The sequence below is a fragment of the Numida meleagris genome, chromosome 3 (genome assembly GCF_002078875.1).
Source record: "Numida meleagris isolate 19003 breed g44 Domestic line chromosome 3, NumMel1.0, whole genome shotgun sequence".
Lineage (NCBI taxonomy): Eukaryota > Metazoa > Chordata > Aves > Galliformes > Numididae > Numida > Numida meleagris.
The window spans coordinates 38,002,830-38,019,105 of NC_034411.1; the positions used below are offsets into that span (position 1 = coordinate 38,002,830).

The 16,276-nt window shown below is 42.2% G+C and overlaps 1 protein-coding gene and 1 long non-coding RNA gene across 2 annotated transcripts in view; both read left to right on the top strand.

Annotated features, from left to right (window-relative positions):
• Positions 1-7,561, top strand: part of LOC110396296 — a 10,501-nt gene extending 2,940 nt beyond the window's left edge. Inside the window, exons 2-3 of the long non-coding RNA XR_002436904.1 lie at positions 1,059-1,166; positions 7,354-7,561. This is a non-coding gene — a long non-coding RNA (uncharacterized LOC110396296). The remainder of the gene's footprint in view (positions 1-1,058; positions 1,167-7,353) is intronic.
• Positions 9,968-16,276, top strand: part of NID1 (nidogen 1) — a 37,916-nt gene continuing 31,607 nt past the window's right edge. The window contains exons 1-2 of the mRNA XM_021392075.1: positions 9,968-10,194; positions 14,765-15,064. Of these exons, the coding sequence (XP_021247750.1) occupies positions 9,997-10,194; positions 14,765-15,064 (498 nt within the window). The 5' untranslated portion in view covers positions 9,968-9,996. The remainder of the gene's footprint in view (positions 10,195-14,764; positions 15,065-16,276) is intronic.

Sequence of the window (16,276 nt, forward strand, 5' to 3'; positions counted from 1 at the left end):
CCCCCCCCCCCATGTCTTCACCTGCCTTTATTATTGTGTATGTCCATGTGACTAAAGATTTTCTATAGCTACACAAAATCTTTTTTTTTCATAATTTTCAGTAATTTAGGATGATCTTCAAAGAAGAAACGTTAGTATGTGTTGGATGTGGTCAAGCATAGAGAGTTGCTATTTACTTCTGGATCAAATGAAAGAACACTCATGTGAACTCTTATGCATGCAGTCATCCTGTATTCCTCATGCACAATAAGGAGAGCAGTTGCTTAGGTTGTCCTGGTTTTATTGGAATTTTATGCATATCAAATATTCAGAAATCCTGAGGGACGTTTGCTGCTGCTACGGCAGTGACCAGCGGAGGGTGCTGCTGCTGCTTCCCTGTCCCGGTGGCAGCAGCAAGAAGTCTTGTGGTAGAGAGTCGGTTGTTTGTCTGACTTTCAAAGTGTAAGGCTTGGAAACATCAGCCCCTGGACTCAATCTATTTTGCAAACTGCTTGCATTTGTCTGAGCTGTTTCTTTGCTGAAGTGTATCTTCAGAGCTGCACAATGGGGGTTTACCTCTTTTAGCATAAACTTGGCTGCATAGATGCATCCTTTGTGGTGAGCTTCTGCTTCCCTTGTGCTGGTTGTAGCTGTTTGGCTGCTCTCAAGCAATACTATGCCAACTTAGAAAAGTCACCTTTTAGAGGTTGCAAGATATGCAGTATTAAGTTTCCCACACTGTAGCCCATGGATATTGAAGAGCGTTTGCTTGGAGCTCTTCTGGTTGACTTCACAGTTGTGGGTCCTCTGACAGGGGAAAAACATCTGGAGCCCTCAGAGTCTGCTTCATTATATCTTTGATTTGAGAGAAATGCAGTTTGAGTTCCTGCAGTGCCGAGAGCTGTCTAACATTCACTGAGTGGAAACTGAAGACAGAAAGATATTATATGAAATTGCATGAAGCAGAAGTCAGTCTCAGCAAGAAGTAACTTTTAAATACACAGCTTAAGCCTCCTATGTACTGCTCTGTCTTTTTGGTTGGCTCTAACTTGACCTCCTTTTTTTTTTGTTTTGGACAGCACCAGTGCCTTTCTTCTGCCTGGGGAGTCAGGGATGCCTGCCCCTTTCCTTCCTCAAACACCCATCCTTGTTCCTGGCTGGCAGCATTTCTCCCTTCACAGCCAGAGGTACTCATTTTAATAATTCACTCGCTTTGCTGAAGATAAATGAGATCCTCAGTCGGAAAAAAGATCTGTTGGTGGTTGGTTGGTTTGTTGGTTTGTTTGTTTTGTTGTTTGTTTTTGTTTTGTTTTTTTTTTTTTCTTGCAGGGTTTGAAGACCAGTAGAGTCAGAAAAACCTGGGATTTGTTGGGTAGCACTGGGAATTTGTGTGCAGACTTGGATAGCTTGCATTTTTTCTTCTGCTTGCTGTTGGTGTGTGATCAGCCCTCTTAGAGTGAATGGAGTAATTTGCATGCACAAATTCTGGCAATGTCAGGGTTTAATTTTGGATCCTCTCACTTAAAAGGCGAAGATCCTCTTTCCCACCATGCTAGTCCATCCTCATTTGACTCTTCTTCAAAATCCTCTCTTTCCCCACTCTGGTTCATTCCTTCTCAATTGGAAAAAGATATCCTTAATTTCAGGAGTGACAGGCTTCCTTTTCCCAGCTCCACTACACTGGCAGCCATTCAGTGCATCTGGCTCTGATGCTGAGACAGTAACCCAGTAACAGCTCAGCCACCCTGCTGAGGCAATGCATGCAACATCTGGGTCTTAACGATTTGGTCAGATTTCTGTTTAAGTCAGAAACTGAGAGAATGCTACACTGTAGGAGATGTTCAAAAACCTTAGAAAAAGTTAGCAGAGTTAGTGGCAGTGAAATAATAAGGGTAGTGTACTTATACATTCTTCCATGAGTGTAACACATAAGAGTGACAAATATAAGCCCTGAGGTTGCAAAGGTTAAGGCAGGAGCGTTCCCAAGTTTTTGAGAGCACTCAGATAAAAAATGTGCAGGGCATACCAGTGGGTGTGTGAAAAATGAGTGTCAGCAAACAAGAACATGAAGTTAGGTTTGGTCATAGTTTGCCATGAAATGTTCCTGATGTCAAGGTGCTATCCAAGAGAGAATCATTCCAAGCGGAAGCTCCTCTCTAGTGCTTCTGTCTTTGAGCTCTGCTGTCTTTGGACAGATGGGTGTTTGAGAAATACTGCGCTGTCAGAAGGGAGATGTTCTGCTGCTGCTGTGTGAAGTCAGCCTGCTTGTTTTACTTCACTCTGAAACATATTTCCTGTGTTCAAAGTTCTTACGGCACAATTTGTAGTGATCAGAAACAGCTTGTAGATACTTAAGACCAGCCTCTTAATTCTGCCTCACAGAATGGAAACTGCTGCAAATGTTCTGTCTTTCTATGCTTACTGAATTATACTTTATCATATGCCCCTCCAGTCAGCCTGTCAGCTAGCAACACAATTATATATTCACCTTAAAAAAAGCTGTCTTTATATTTTACTTGTGATTTTTTGCTCATGTCTGCCATGCGGTAGCCCCCTAAATACGTGAAGTTGGTGAGTTCTCCTGAGGCTGCTGGGCTTTAGATCCCCACAGAGAGAGTTATTGGTTGAAGCTGGCATTTGCCTTGGGAAGAAACATGATCTGCTCTGCCTCAGAAAGCTGCTTCTGATGTCAGGAAACCTCCGCTGAGCTTCCTGTCTGTCTTCTGGCTCGCCAGGTGGACCAGCTGTGTTCCTTTGGTGCTGTCATTTTTCTGTTTGTGAAGTGGAATAATAATGTTCCTTAGGTCAAAGGGAGAGGTTTTGAGACTTGACATAGTAATCATGAAAAACACTGTCGACTATAAAACTGTGACTGCTGTATGAAAATCTGCTTTGAGTTGAGCTCTGCTGCAGGGAATAATCTGCAGCAAGCACTGACGTTTCTGGATGTCGCAGAGTTCAGTGCCACATACTTCAATGACTGAATTGTACTTACTAACATGGAAGAAGCAGAGGGCAGTAGATTTCCCTTAGGAAGAGCACAATGTATTTGTTTGTTCAAAGCCTGTGGCTCCTTTTTCAGAACTTAGATTCTCTACTCAGAGGATAAAAACAAAAGTACCAGTATCCACAAAGCAGTCATTTTAAAATTAAAACATATCTAATAGAACACACTTCCCCCCCCCCCACTTTGTTTGTTTTTATTAATTATGTTTCCAAGTATTTTCAGACTGTTAAAGCTGCATATGCACACTGAATATGGGTCTCTACATGGCCATTTCATGCAGCTCTAAAGATGTGTGGGACCACTGGAGCAGATTTAAGGGACAAGTGCATTAAATGTATCTTATGCACTTATAAAAATTAATGTATTTAATGAGAAAACACAGAATTAAGGACCAGATTTAGATAGTTTTATTTCAAATACTACTTTCTCTTTCCTAAAACATTCCCTTTATTTTAGTGCCCTTACTCATAAATAAGGATAACCCATACTGGCAGGACTGGGGTTTGAAAGATTTGTGGTGCTGGAAAACATTCAAATGTTTTTCATGCAGGAAGTTTAAGAGAATCATTAAAGATTTTGCAATTAAAGGAAAAGGGACATGAGTTTCTCTGAGAAAGATCTCAAGGAATGAGATCTGGTCAATGAGCCATAAAGTGGGTCAGCCCTGGGTTCCCCAAAGATTTATAAATGCCTGCTGTGGAAAAGGACAGGGAAGGAAGCTGGGAGAGCTTCATGGGGCGTTGAGTATCAGGGAAGACATGACAGTTTTGTGCTGTAACTAAACCACTGGCATATAATGGTTTGCTTTATTTCTGACACCAAGTTCTGAGAAAAAAATACGAAAATATTTTGTTGTGTGTCTTAGAGATACTGTAACCCAGCAGAGATCCCAAGCTAAAGGCTACCTAGTGTGGACACAGGCAGTGAGGCCTAGGGGTTAGCCTAGGCCTCACTGTGTCCGCACTGTTTGGACAAAACCAACCCTTGCCACATGGCCTCAGGAATCACACACCCCATCTTTATTTTAATTGGGAATGTGGACTTCAAGCACAGTCTGCTCTCAGCAGTCTTTTATTGAAAAAGAGAGTTCCTACTCTTACACCTGTCCTGCCACTTCTCCAATGAATAAGTTATCACATTAACCTTGCAATTTGCAAATACTGCTTCTTTTCTCACAGGCAACATGTTTGTTTCTGTGCCGAGTTGCTTAGTGCAGATCCTCATGTTTTATTGTTGTTCTGTGACAAAGCTAGAGTGCTATGTGTTAGGCTAAAACTTTAAGCTATGTTTGGGAAGAAAGGAGTGGGCCACTGTTTACATTAGTCTGCAGTTTCCAAGCGAAGTGAACAGCGATGTAAGTCCTTAGGTCAGGAAGAATAAATAGCTGTAATTCATGGAACTACTCCTGTTTTTGAGGTCTGGACTGTTTCAGGCCAGGGGAAAATTTACAGGATTTATACAGTTTAAAAAAAAAAAAAAAGGAGAGAAGAATATTTTTTCAGCATTACAGATGCAATGCATGGCATGTTGCAGCCAACTATAGGCATTATATTCAACTGATTTAAAACATTTTGTCTTCATGCACACAAATTAGACTTTCAGGTTAAAAATGTAGAGTAAACTCTTGATACTTCTTATGAAGAGGTTGCCTGTAAGTTCAATACCTAGAGTTCAGACTGGCCAAGCATGGATGAACACTTTTTCTCCATCTGTGCAGGGCTTTCTCACCTATCTCTGTGTGTAAAGGTGAACTACAATCCAATGTTGAGACTTTGCCATTAATAAGAATAAGTGCTAAACGTGTTAAGCATTTCTTCCCTCATCCAGTCTTGTTGGAAAAATAAAACAAAAACCAAACAAAAACAAAAAACAGCGATTCAAGTTGTTGGCTTTTGCTATATCACAGTACCATTTACTCTTAGTGAAAGTCAGTTTCTGTTTTATTCACAGCTGCTCAAGGTATGTCCTTCCAGCTGAGTTTCGCTACCTTAGGCAATGAATTCCACTGCCAAAAATCAGTTTCAGAAAGAAGCCCTCTTCCTTCCAAAAGGAATCACCAGGTCATGATGGAGAAAAATGAATTAAATTTCATTTGTAACTTGTCATGATTATTTAGACTCACTTGAGAAATAATGTACTGTTGTAATAGCTTGGCTGCCATGAGAAACTGTGCTGGTGTGTCTGACTTTACTAGCACTTATGAATGTTCATAGAGAAGCTAAGGCTGACCTGTACTAACCATTTGTTACTGAATTTCCAGCCACTGCCAGCATCAGAGCAGTGCTTGGCCTCTCTTTCCTTCTTGCATGCCATCTAGAAGCTCTGCTGCAGGGACTTTGTGCCACTCCTTTTTTTGTGTATTATGTTCAAATGAAATTCACGTTAATTGCAGTGAAAGTAAATGCCCAAGTAAAATACAAGAATACTAAATTTAGCAATGCTAAATTCGTTTGGATGCAAGTTTAATCTGATGTGATGGTTTAACAAGAAATGCATTAAGTACTATCTCATAGCTAGACTATGGGGAGGTGAATTTTCCCTGTGTTCAGTAATTCTGCTCTGAAGCAGGTATAGTAAGATATAATTACCCAGTCTTATGTATTCCTTTTGTTTCAAAGTAGACAGGAGATAAAGGATACCTTTTCTAAATCTGTCTTCCTGTCCCATTCAAATTACTTTTCCACATCCCATTCCCATTGTTTAAAACAATGTTCATTCATATTGCAGTCATTTTGTTGCATGTATAAGAAACTGATCATACCTTTTGTCTTCCTGACTCCTATGTGTTTTAATAAGCTTTAAGTCATTTCTTTGTGTCTGTTCAGTCTTTTTTTGCACAAAGCTAAACTTTTAGACAATGACAGAACAGTAAGACTTGGAATAGTTAGTGCTGTGCTCAAAATTTAAATAGAAGACTAACTAGGTTCCTTTCTTCCCTATTCTAACTCTGTTACTACAAAAATTGCTGTATTTTTCCTGGATTAGAAACTCCATTCTTCAGTCAACAGGCTTTAGGATATCAGAAGGATATTTTGATAAAATATCAAAAAGGAAGCAATAAAAACTGTCATGTTTTCCATGTGACTACATGACTGACAGATTGGAGAACAGGCTATTTTTATCTAGCCAATTTCTATGATATTAATATTTTTCTATTTCATTTTCCATCTCATTTTTCCTACATTATAGACTGAGATGAAGAAAAGTGTTCATACATCTGTGTAAGTGTAACCTCACTGCATAACTTCCTCTGTAATAATTTTTTTCTGTCCCTTTTTGATATGGTTATCAGTTTTTGTAATGAGACAGAAAAAATGGATATGGGTAACCCTGGAAATGTAAGCGTTTCCTCCAAGCAGCAGGCTTAGGAAGGGGCTGAGAACCAATATTTCCCAGGCTTCTTCCCCTGCTGTGGGCAGCTGTTCATCTGTCACTGCTACACATCACTACATCCCAGCAGTCTCTCTCTTCTGTACTGATCAGGTCACTGGCCAACTGTCACACATCCCTACTGCTGCCCTGCTGCTCTCCAGAACAGGATGTGCGTTCCCAAGGAAGATTTGTTGTCCCTGTATGTTGTCCCAGTGAGAGAAAATGAAGGCACTTCATGGTCTTTTTTGCCCTGCACTGATGTAGAGGGTCGTATTTAATATTGCTCATTGTGCATCTATTCTCAAGCATCTTACAGTGCTTCAGAATTAGTCTTTCTGTTTTGCTGGAAAATGTCCTTTTTCAGAAATTGTTCATAAATCTTGTGACCTCCACAATGATTTAGGCTCATTTAGACTTGCAGAGGGAATTTCGTAATGTCCCATCCTAGTGAACGACAGCTGTTAAGTGCCAAGACAGTGATTTAAATTCATGATTCTCACTTTGCAATCTTATTGCAAGCTTTGCCTTTGTTTGTGACCTTCTAATTCCCATGACCTTCCCTCTCTTAAAAACGTTCCTTCTCAGCAGACCTCAGTCCTATTCTTTCCTGACGTTAGCACAGATGGTTGATTCCTTCCATTTTAATACTGGATGGTTGCTCTATCTTGTGTTGATCCATGCACTAGAATCCTTCCTCATCTTTGAACAGCTGATGATCACCATGAGGACCCAGGTCACTGCATTCCTTCTTCCACTCACAGATCCTGGGTGGAGGTTAGGGTGGTCACACAAAACCATATCTGCAATCCTCCTTTCCACATCGCTTCACGTGTAGGCAATGGAAACATTCAAATATGTGCATGCACATACTTGTGAGCTGTTTTAGTACCATATGAACATAGAAACTCAAGCAAAAAATCTGTTGAGCTGTCTTGTCCCAGGATCAAATATAGAATTAATCCTTACAGTATTTTTATTTTCATTTTTTTTTGCAGTGCAATCAGTCTGGCTGTTGTCTATTCAAAGCTTGTTGTCATTCTGCTTCTGCTATGCCTAATCTCTGATTCTCCTGAAAATAGACCCTATGGTAAGAAAACATTTTCTGCTATTTCATGCCTTCTTTTAGTTATTTTGATACCTGCTTATCTGTACTCCTCATAACTCACTGATACAGTTCCTCCCTCTGTTTTGTAGATACTTGAATGGCAGATGCTTCATGTCTTTGATGAGAGATGGAGATCAAATCTCCTTCCCATTATCATTCAGCCAAATACACAGTTCTGTTCTTTAACAATGCTTTGTGTGTCACTCCTTCAGATCCTCTAATCTTTTAAAATGTTTCACTCCAAACTGTGTCCAGTAGTGCACTTTCTGTGAGATCTCTGATCTCCCAAGCAATCACTGGGAAAAGTGGTGCTGTTGTGTCCTTTTAGAAAAGGTCACTTCTGAGTAACTCAATAAGAGCTGCTCACGTACTGTGCAGGAGCTCACCATCCACTCTGAGAGCCATGTTGCTTTGTAAACTGCTGCTAGGTCTAATTTGTGATCCACTGAAAATGTGATATTATTGGCATTTAACAGCTACAGGCAGATTTAACAGCTTTGGAAGATTTTGCATGATGATATGCTGGTGATAAGTTAGTGCTATTCCAGTTTGCCTCTGAGTTATTTCTTCCCATCTAAATCTCACTACATTATTTTGAGTTCTCCATTCTACTTGGCATTAGAAATTAATATTTCCCAATTAGTGATGACGTGTAAACATGCTTCTCCACATCTTTTTCAGGTTTTTATTGAAGATACTAAAAAGGACAATTTAAATAAAATAGTTTTAAGTCTTGAGAACCGACAGTTCTCATTACTCATCACCGTGGGAGACACACACGCAGTAAACCTACTCAACAGAAACACTGCATTCCTCTTAACCTAAAAATAGACCAAACAATCACAATATACTGACTCACGAACAAGGGATTTGCCATGTCTTAGCTATCACTCTGTTTTACATGTCCAGATGGTCAACTCTGCAGCCTTCAAATCCATTTCAGATTTACTGCAAGATGTTTCTGGCTTTCCAGTGGTCCTTACCCTCCAAATGCTGGACATTACACTGGGGAATCGTATGGATCTGGCAGGAAAACTTCAGCCCCAAATTTTTCTTTCCATGCCTTTATCTTCCTCTGGCTCAGGTTAACTTTTGTATTGAGGAAGAATGGGATTATGAAAAACTTCAGGCACAATGGGAATTTTTTATATGTTTTTAGCATGGGGTGCTGGAGGTGTTATGGGGTTTGATTTAGGCTTTCTCTTTGCTATGGAGTTGTGTTCCACAAGCACGGCTTGCCCTTAGCTCCTGGCCCTTAGCTAGGTACCCCCAAATCCACCAGTTACAGACGAACAGGGAGTGAATACACAGAGGGAGGCTGTAGGTAAAAGTACAACATAAACTGGATGGTGAGGAACAAAAGAAGGCTTCTTGTCATCCCAGAGCACCAGGCAGTGTGTCTCAGTGGCTGCTTCGTGAAATACAGCCACATGCAGTTGCTGCTGATGAGGAAGAAATATGCAGTGGGAATGTCACAGCGTACACTTTTGACAAGATTTATTCCTTAAATGCTGCTGTTTTCTAGAACTGTCTTTGCTTGAAAGCTTTAGGAAAAATACATGAAATTTATCAATTTTCAGTTGATTCTGGGTGTTTTGTGGGAGTAGGAGCAGACTGTGAAACAAGAAGACATGGAGTCTATTTCAATGCCCCATACTTATTTTCTGTACAACTCCTGTCATCAGTGAATTTTCTTTTACAGAATGGAGACTTTATTTACATTCTGGAGGAGGCTGAAAGGAGAATTTATCACTCCGTATAAGTCCCTGCCTGAAAGGAGGTTGTAGTGAAGTAGTGGTTGGCCTCCTCTCCCAAGCAACGAGCGACAGGATGAGAGGTAATGGCCTCAAGTTGCACCAGGGGAGGCTTGGGTTGGATATGAGGAAATGTTTTTCTCAGAAAGTGGAATGAGGGATTGGAAGAGGCTGTCCAGGGGGGTGGTGGAGTCACCATCCCTGGAGGTGTTCAGGAAATGAGTAGATGTGGCACTGAGGGACGTGGCTGGTGGCCATGGTGAGAGCGGGTTGATGGTTGGACTCCGTGATCTTACTGGTCTCTTCTAAGCACATTAATGATTCTGTGACTGCTTTGTGAGTTTTATTTTACAATTGCATGAAGCCCTGGCACAGATGGGGTTAATTTGCGAACCACTTTTCTGTGCATTTCTTCATTTCCTTCTGATAATTAGCAGATACTGGCAAGGTGATTCCAGAAAACGGTGCAGGGATTCCTAGTTTTGCTTCACATCGAGTTGTTAACTTGCTCAGCTTCAGTATATCAGCTGTTGGTGTAGCCCTGGGGGATACAGTAACTGTCCATTGCAGGAACCCCACCAACCAGGGGCCGGGGCCGCAGCGCTGGAACTTCATCAGACCGCTGCGGCGCTCACCGACCTCCCCCAGACCCTGCCCCTCTGGGCCTCGGGGGGTCCCGCGGCTTCTCCCCCTCTCAGGACCGCCCTTGGCCCGCCCCGCCCGCCCCCTGCCCGCATTTATAGCGGCGGGGCCGCGCCGCCGTGCCGGGAGCCGTCAGTATGGGCTCCGGGTCGCGCTGTCCGCTCTGCGCGCTGCTGGCCTTGGCGCTGCCGCTGGCGCTGCCCGCAGAGCTGCTGCTGCCGCACGGCACTGAGCATGGAGATGCGGCGCTGGAGCCCGGGGACGACGCGCGCTCAGCGGCGCTGGAGCTGGGGACGGCTCTGCGCTTCTACGGCGCCGCCGTCCGCTCCCTCTACGTGAGTGCGGGCGGGGGGGGGGCTGAGGTGTTGGCTGCGGGGTCCCGAGGGCTCTCCGCCCCTCACCGTAGCCCCGTCCGACCCCGGCGTGGGCAGGCGGCGGTCCGGAGAGCGACGCGAGCGGTGCCCGTCCAGGACGAGCACCGTCCCCAGGCACGCTCTGTGCTCGCGCGGAGCGCCCCGAGGTCCCCGAGCCGCCGCAGCGGGTGTCCGGCGGTCGCTGCGTGCCCGAGGCTGGCGCTCCGAGCGCTGTCCCGGCCGCTCTCCCCGCCGCGTGCACGCACGTTCGCGCCGTTCGTGCGCGCGGGGCTCGCGGAGGCGTTGGCCCCTGAGGACGGGATTGGAAGGGTTGGCTGCAGTAACATGAGTCTGATGGCTGGGGCTGAACTTCACGGAGGTGCTTGGGAAACTTGGCACCTTTTTGTTGCTTTGCTTGGAACGTGCAAGACCCCCACGTGGCTGCGGTCATTCAACATTGGGTGTAGTTCCCACGTACTCGAGTCTGTGGCAAAAGACCGAGGGACTCATGTTGTGCCTGTGTGGAAAGTGGGTGCTGTGACCTGACGCTGGAGGTGAAGACGAATGTTCTGGTCAGCCCTGAGGGGTGTCCAGTTTGCCCCCGAGTTCATGGCCTTGTCTCCCAGGCTCTTAGTGGGTCACTGATAAGTCTGCTCACATGAAAATGCGCTTTTTGAGGCACAGACCTGTTCTTGGAAGATCATGGAGTGACATGCATGTCAGGCGCTGAGAAGTAAAGGTAGCAGTGATGCATCAGATAAGTGACAGAGAGGAGACAGAGCTCCCAAAGTGCAGGACATTGGTAACACCACTGGGTTTCCTCAGCTTCATGATCTTGGTACCGGCCTGTGGCGTGCCCTGGGATTGTGTCAGAAACAATGTGGTTGCAGAGGACATTCCGGAATCGCCTTTAGGGCCCTTTTAGCATGATTGCTAAGGATGGGCAACTGATAGGCCAGATCGGATCAGCAGTGGTGTTTTAGTGTCAGTCTGCATGATATCAGGAGGCTTTTATCTCGCCTTCAATCTGTCCCAAGTGTTGCACAGTGGAAGCACAGTACAGAACACGTGGGGGTGGAGAAAAGTGTCTGTGTACAGTATATAAAAGATTTTTTCATCAGATTTTGTGTTGTTAGGATGAAATACGTGTTTCTGTATGATTCTGCACGGTAAGCTCATCCTAATTTCTGAGTGCTCATTTTTTACAACTTCCATCTTCAGTTGATTGAAAACAGTCATGGATTGTGGGATTCTCCCTATTTTCCCAGCAGCTGGGGAGCCGGGCTGGGTTACCTCAGCGTGCAGATAAAAAGGCGAAGACTTCTGAGGAACAATTGTTCGTTATCAACATGTCATAAAATCTCTGGCTACAAAAGCTCTCTTTTCATAGCCAGCAGAGAGAACTTTTATTCAACATAAATTGAAACATTAGACTTTCTCATACTCTAATCTTCAGAAGATATTTTCAAGGAAATGTAGGTGTTTTTCTATGCAAGCTCTATAACACTGTATCCTATTGCTAGCCCATTCTGACCTCTTTGCTTTGGCAGTATACTTTTGTTCAGACTTTTCTAGTTCACAGTGGAGCTCACAGCTGTGGAAAAGCTGAAGGACTGGAGGTGACTTCTTTCTAGGGAAGAATCAGAGTCCATTAAGTCAAGCTTGGGGCAATTTGTTAATTGTTAATTTTTGAGCTGCTTAAGTTGATCGTTAGTCATGTTTTAATTAGAAAGTTTTACTGATTTAGATCTACTGACACTTCTTTATACAAATAAATTCAATTTTTTTTTTTTTTTTTTTTTTTTAGCTTTTCCTCAGAAATATCCACATCCTTAAAAAGCCTCCTAACTGGACAGGGAAAAAAATATCATTTGTCTGAAATTTTTCTTGTTACCCACTTTTTCTTACAGTAGAAGTACTTTGTTACTTCTTACCTCCTTCTCCTCACTTAATTTCTCAAGATAGGACTATAAAAGAGTGCGTGTGATTTGTTCTGCTAGAGACCACGAACGTATGTCAGCTATGTGTGTAATTCAGAAGTTTAACATGCTAAAAATAAATCTGTGTTAGTTCCTGTCCATTTAAACAGAATTATACCCTAAAAGGAAAGACGTACTCTACAGCTGGCCTTTAGACGACGCCCACCTGCTGCCTTTTTTTTCCCCTTTTCCTGTTCATGGGAGTGATCGCAGAATCACAGAACGCAGGGGTTGGGAGAGACCTCTGAGGATCACCCAGTCCAGCCCCCTGCCAAAGCAGGCTCCCTACAGCAGGTTGCAATCGTGCTTTAATAAAACCCAGTGCTTAAAAAAAAACAACCCAGTGCTTACTCTGAATTACCTCTCTGTAGTTTGGGGTTCGTGCTTTAGCATATCAGTGTGAGCTTCAAAGAAATGAAGTTAAATCATGCAGTTTGCTCTCTGTGCAAATATAAGTGTACTGTTAAATGCAAAAACTAAAAATGATTTTTAGTAATGATGAATGTTCTTTCTCTACATACAAATCTCTTCACAAAGTGCTCAGCCAGTGTATTTATTTTCATTTAATAGCTTGCAAATGTTTTCTTGGTGATAGAGTACTAGCAACCAAACATTGCCCTTAACATTTAGAACCAAACCATCTCTCATTTATAAAGTGGAAACATAAAATGAGAATGGCTAGTATTTTTGTATCCCCTTAATTAAATTACTTGCTACATTTCAGTTTTTAGCATGATAGGAAATAAATAGAAGCATATACCTAATGGGTGAAAAAAAGACCAAACCTTAGGTCATTTTTTATAGTCTCTATTTTGTTCAGTGATACTAACTAGTCCTGACTGTGTTTTCTCTTAATGTTACTTTAAACACCACTGTAGATAGGGGTGCACCATTCACACACAAAATGTGATGAAGAGTGAGGAGTTTGTATGAAATATTTCAAACACAAGTCATCTCTCAGAGGAATGGGAGTAGGGGTGCTTGTGTGGAGAAAGCATAAGCAAGAAGGAAGAGGCAAACTTTGACTTGACTCTAAATTCTGTCTTTAAAGATGGAGCACATCTCCTTGCTAAAATGTCTTTCTTAGCAAGCAGATTAGCCTAGGGGTCTTCATCTGATGGAGAAATTACATAGCAAAGAGGCTGGGTTGGATTTGGCCATATGTCTCAATATAAGAACCGGGGACCATGAAAGGAAGCAGGGAACCAGACTGAAAACAAACAAAGTAGGAGAGACGTCAGGGTATGAGTCATGGATCTGCAGAATTCCTTTTTAAAGGATTTTGTGAAAGGACAATGTTTAGATATGTGGAAGGGAAGACTTAACAAATACTTGAAGGAGATGCACGGAGAATGAGTCAAGACACAGGGAATCCCTTCAGCTGCATGTGGATGGAGGTTGGCTGGAGAAGTGTGTGGGGATCCTTTTGTTTTTCTGAACCTGAAAGCCAACAGGTACAGTTGGGTGCAGGCCAGTGGGCTGGGTGGCCTTGCAGCTCAAGCCGCTGTAGGCATTCACACACCCTTCCAAGCATTCATAAAGACCATCTAGTGTTGGAAACGTCTTAAATGTATGAGAAGGTCCAGTGGTGGTTTATTCTTCTGGGACACACAATGAGTGAGATAAACCTGCGGGAGGTGGCTGTTTTAGCTTTGTATCTTGTGGTGCCTGCTTTGGGACTTCTGTACCTTGGTGAGCTGTCTGCATGTGTGGCAGCAGCTCTGGACCTGTAAGTGCCTGGCTGCACACAAATGGTCTGACCTGCTCTGCTGCTGGGGAGTCAAACACTTGTAGATTTGTGGCACCTGGAAGATGGGCCAGAGTCAGAAGCAGTTGTCTGCATGTCATCATCTCGCTGGCCCACTAAGTCTTGCTGAGCTAGTAGATCTGTACCTTCAGACCAAGAATTCCAGTTTTATTTAATACCATTTAGGTTGTTTGTTTGTTTGTTTGTTTTCCCAAGTAAGAGACAGTCCTCCACAGTATGGTGGCAGGGCAGGAAGGGAATTTACAGGGTGTACCACATATGCTACAGATAAGAATCACTGCTTAACCAAAAAAAGTAACTCATAAAATTTTGCTTCACCTTTCCTGTCCTCAGTCACATCGTTGTGAAATTGCTACACAAGAGTAACAGCTAAAAGAGAAAGAAACTTTTGGCCACCAGAAGGGGTCCGCGCACCGTTCCCAGCAGGGTCACAGAGGGGCTGTGCTGGGCCGTGGTCTGAGAAAGACTTGGCAAATTGGGAAATTGTGATGAGTGTGTATGTCTTTGTTTGAAGAGGCAATACATGTCTGAAATATAAGCAGTTAAAATCTTTTTTTCTGGAGGGAAAATGTTGGTCAGTCTGCAAAGTAGACCTCTGGTTTAGGGACAACTGAAATCCCAAGACTCCTGAAAGAGGATACAAAACAAAAACACGGAATTGATTTATGAACACAAGACTAAGTTCAGACTCGATTTCTTTTAGAAATGCAATGAAAAGTGTTGAAAAGTGTTGATCTGGAGCACACAGATGTGGGAGACAGCCATCATAAGCAGTATTTATCTTAAAATATCCTTTTCTCATTAGGTTGCCACAAATGGGATTATTGCAGTGAATGAACCTAAGAACGAAGAAAAATATCTTGGTCAATTCCCAGTCAGTTTTGGGGCTATTGCTCCGTTTATGGCTGATCTGGATACAACAGATGGACGTGGAACTGTTTATTACAGAGAAGATTCATCCTCAGATGTCTTACAGCTTGCATCAGACTATATCACAGGGGGTTTTCCTGAGGCTGCTTTTGATCCCAGCAGTGTTGTTATTGTTACCTGGAAGCTTGTGGCTCCGTACCAGGGACCTGGAGAAGACCTTACTTTAGAAGAAAAGGTGAATATTAATGAGAGCTCTAAGAAATATTGGACACATGTCCAGCTGATGTGTAACACCATTATATATTGTTTTGAAGGCTTGAATTCCTCTGTGTTTAAATTGATCCAGCACAGTTTAGAATGCATTCTTTTGTTGAAAAGGCTGTAGCAAAACACAAGCTTCTACAATTTTTACTTTATTTATATTTTACAGTATTTTATTCATTCAGAAGAAAATACCTGAATCTTAAATATCTAACTTATTTGTATTTCCTGACATTTCTGTGCTTTAAATGTTAGTTGTGATATAACTAAAATAGTGGGATTCCAGCTGTGGAATATAATCCACTTGGTTTGTGTTGTTCAACAGAGTCTTAAGTCATTTTGACATCAAACTATCTAAAACCTGGTATATGTACATCTGTTTTGGAGAGATGATATTGCATTCAGAAAATCTCATGCTTTGTAGCTAGTACTGAATGAAGAAGCAGTCAGAGGATACTTTTTGTATTACTTTCAATCCATTTTCTCTTTCAAAATCATACTAGGTACTGTTCTGCAAAGATCTTGTATATGTAACTATGCACTATAATGATCCCAGCTGGTGGGCCTGCTCACAATGGATGAAGCTGAGAACATTAACACAACTTAGCAAATCTTGTTTTGTCAGAGATTAATTTCTTGCACCTAACTTGATGCAGCCACTGTTTTCACAGTGACGACTCTGCACTGTTGTAGCAATGAATAGCTGATGTCTGAGGTGCAGTCTTGATGGTTCCCACAGTACATAGGAGCTTTCGAACAGCAAAAGACAATTGCAGCAACGTGAAAATTGAACATTTTTTTTTAAATATTCTGTTTACCAATACAATATATTAATGTCAATTTTCTACATCTTTTTAGTTAGTTTAGTTTAGCACATTTTTTAAAATTTATTTTAAGAAGACAATACAGCATGCAATGCATGCAATTGAACTTAGAAGTGTTATGTTGTAGGCAGCCTCTATGGCTGTTTTATGAGAGATTTAACATACCTTTGGGAATGCTTTCTATTTAATGTTTATGCGTACTGACTGTAAAACTACTTCAGCAGAACATAAGCTTGGATGATATTAATTTTTTTTTTAGGTTTTTTTTCCTTGTGAAGTACATGATGCATTCATTATGTGTTATGGAAATTCAAGTGTTGTCTTTGTGTTTAAAAAATGTTATTTTATTGTCTGTCTTGACT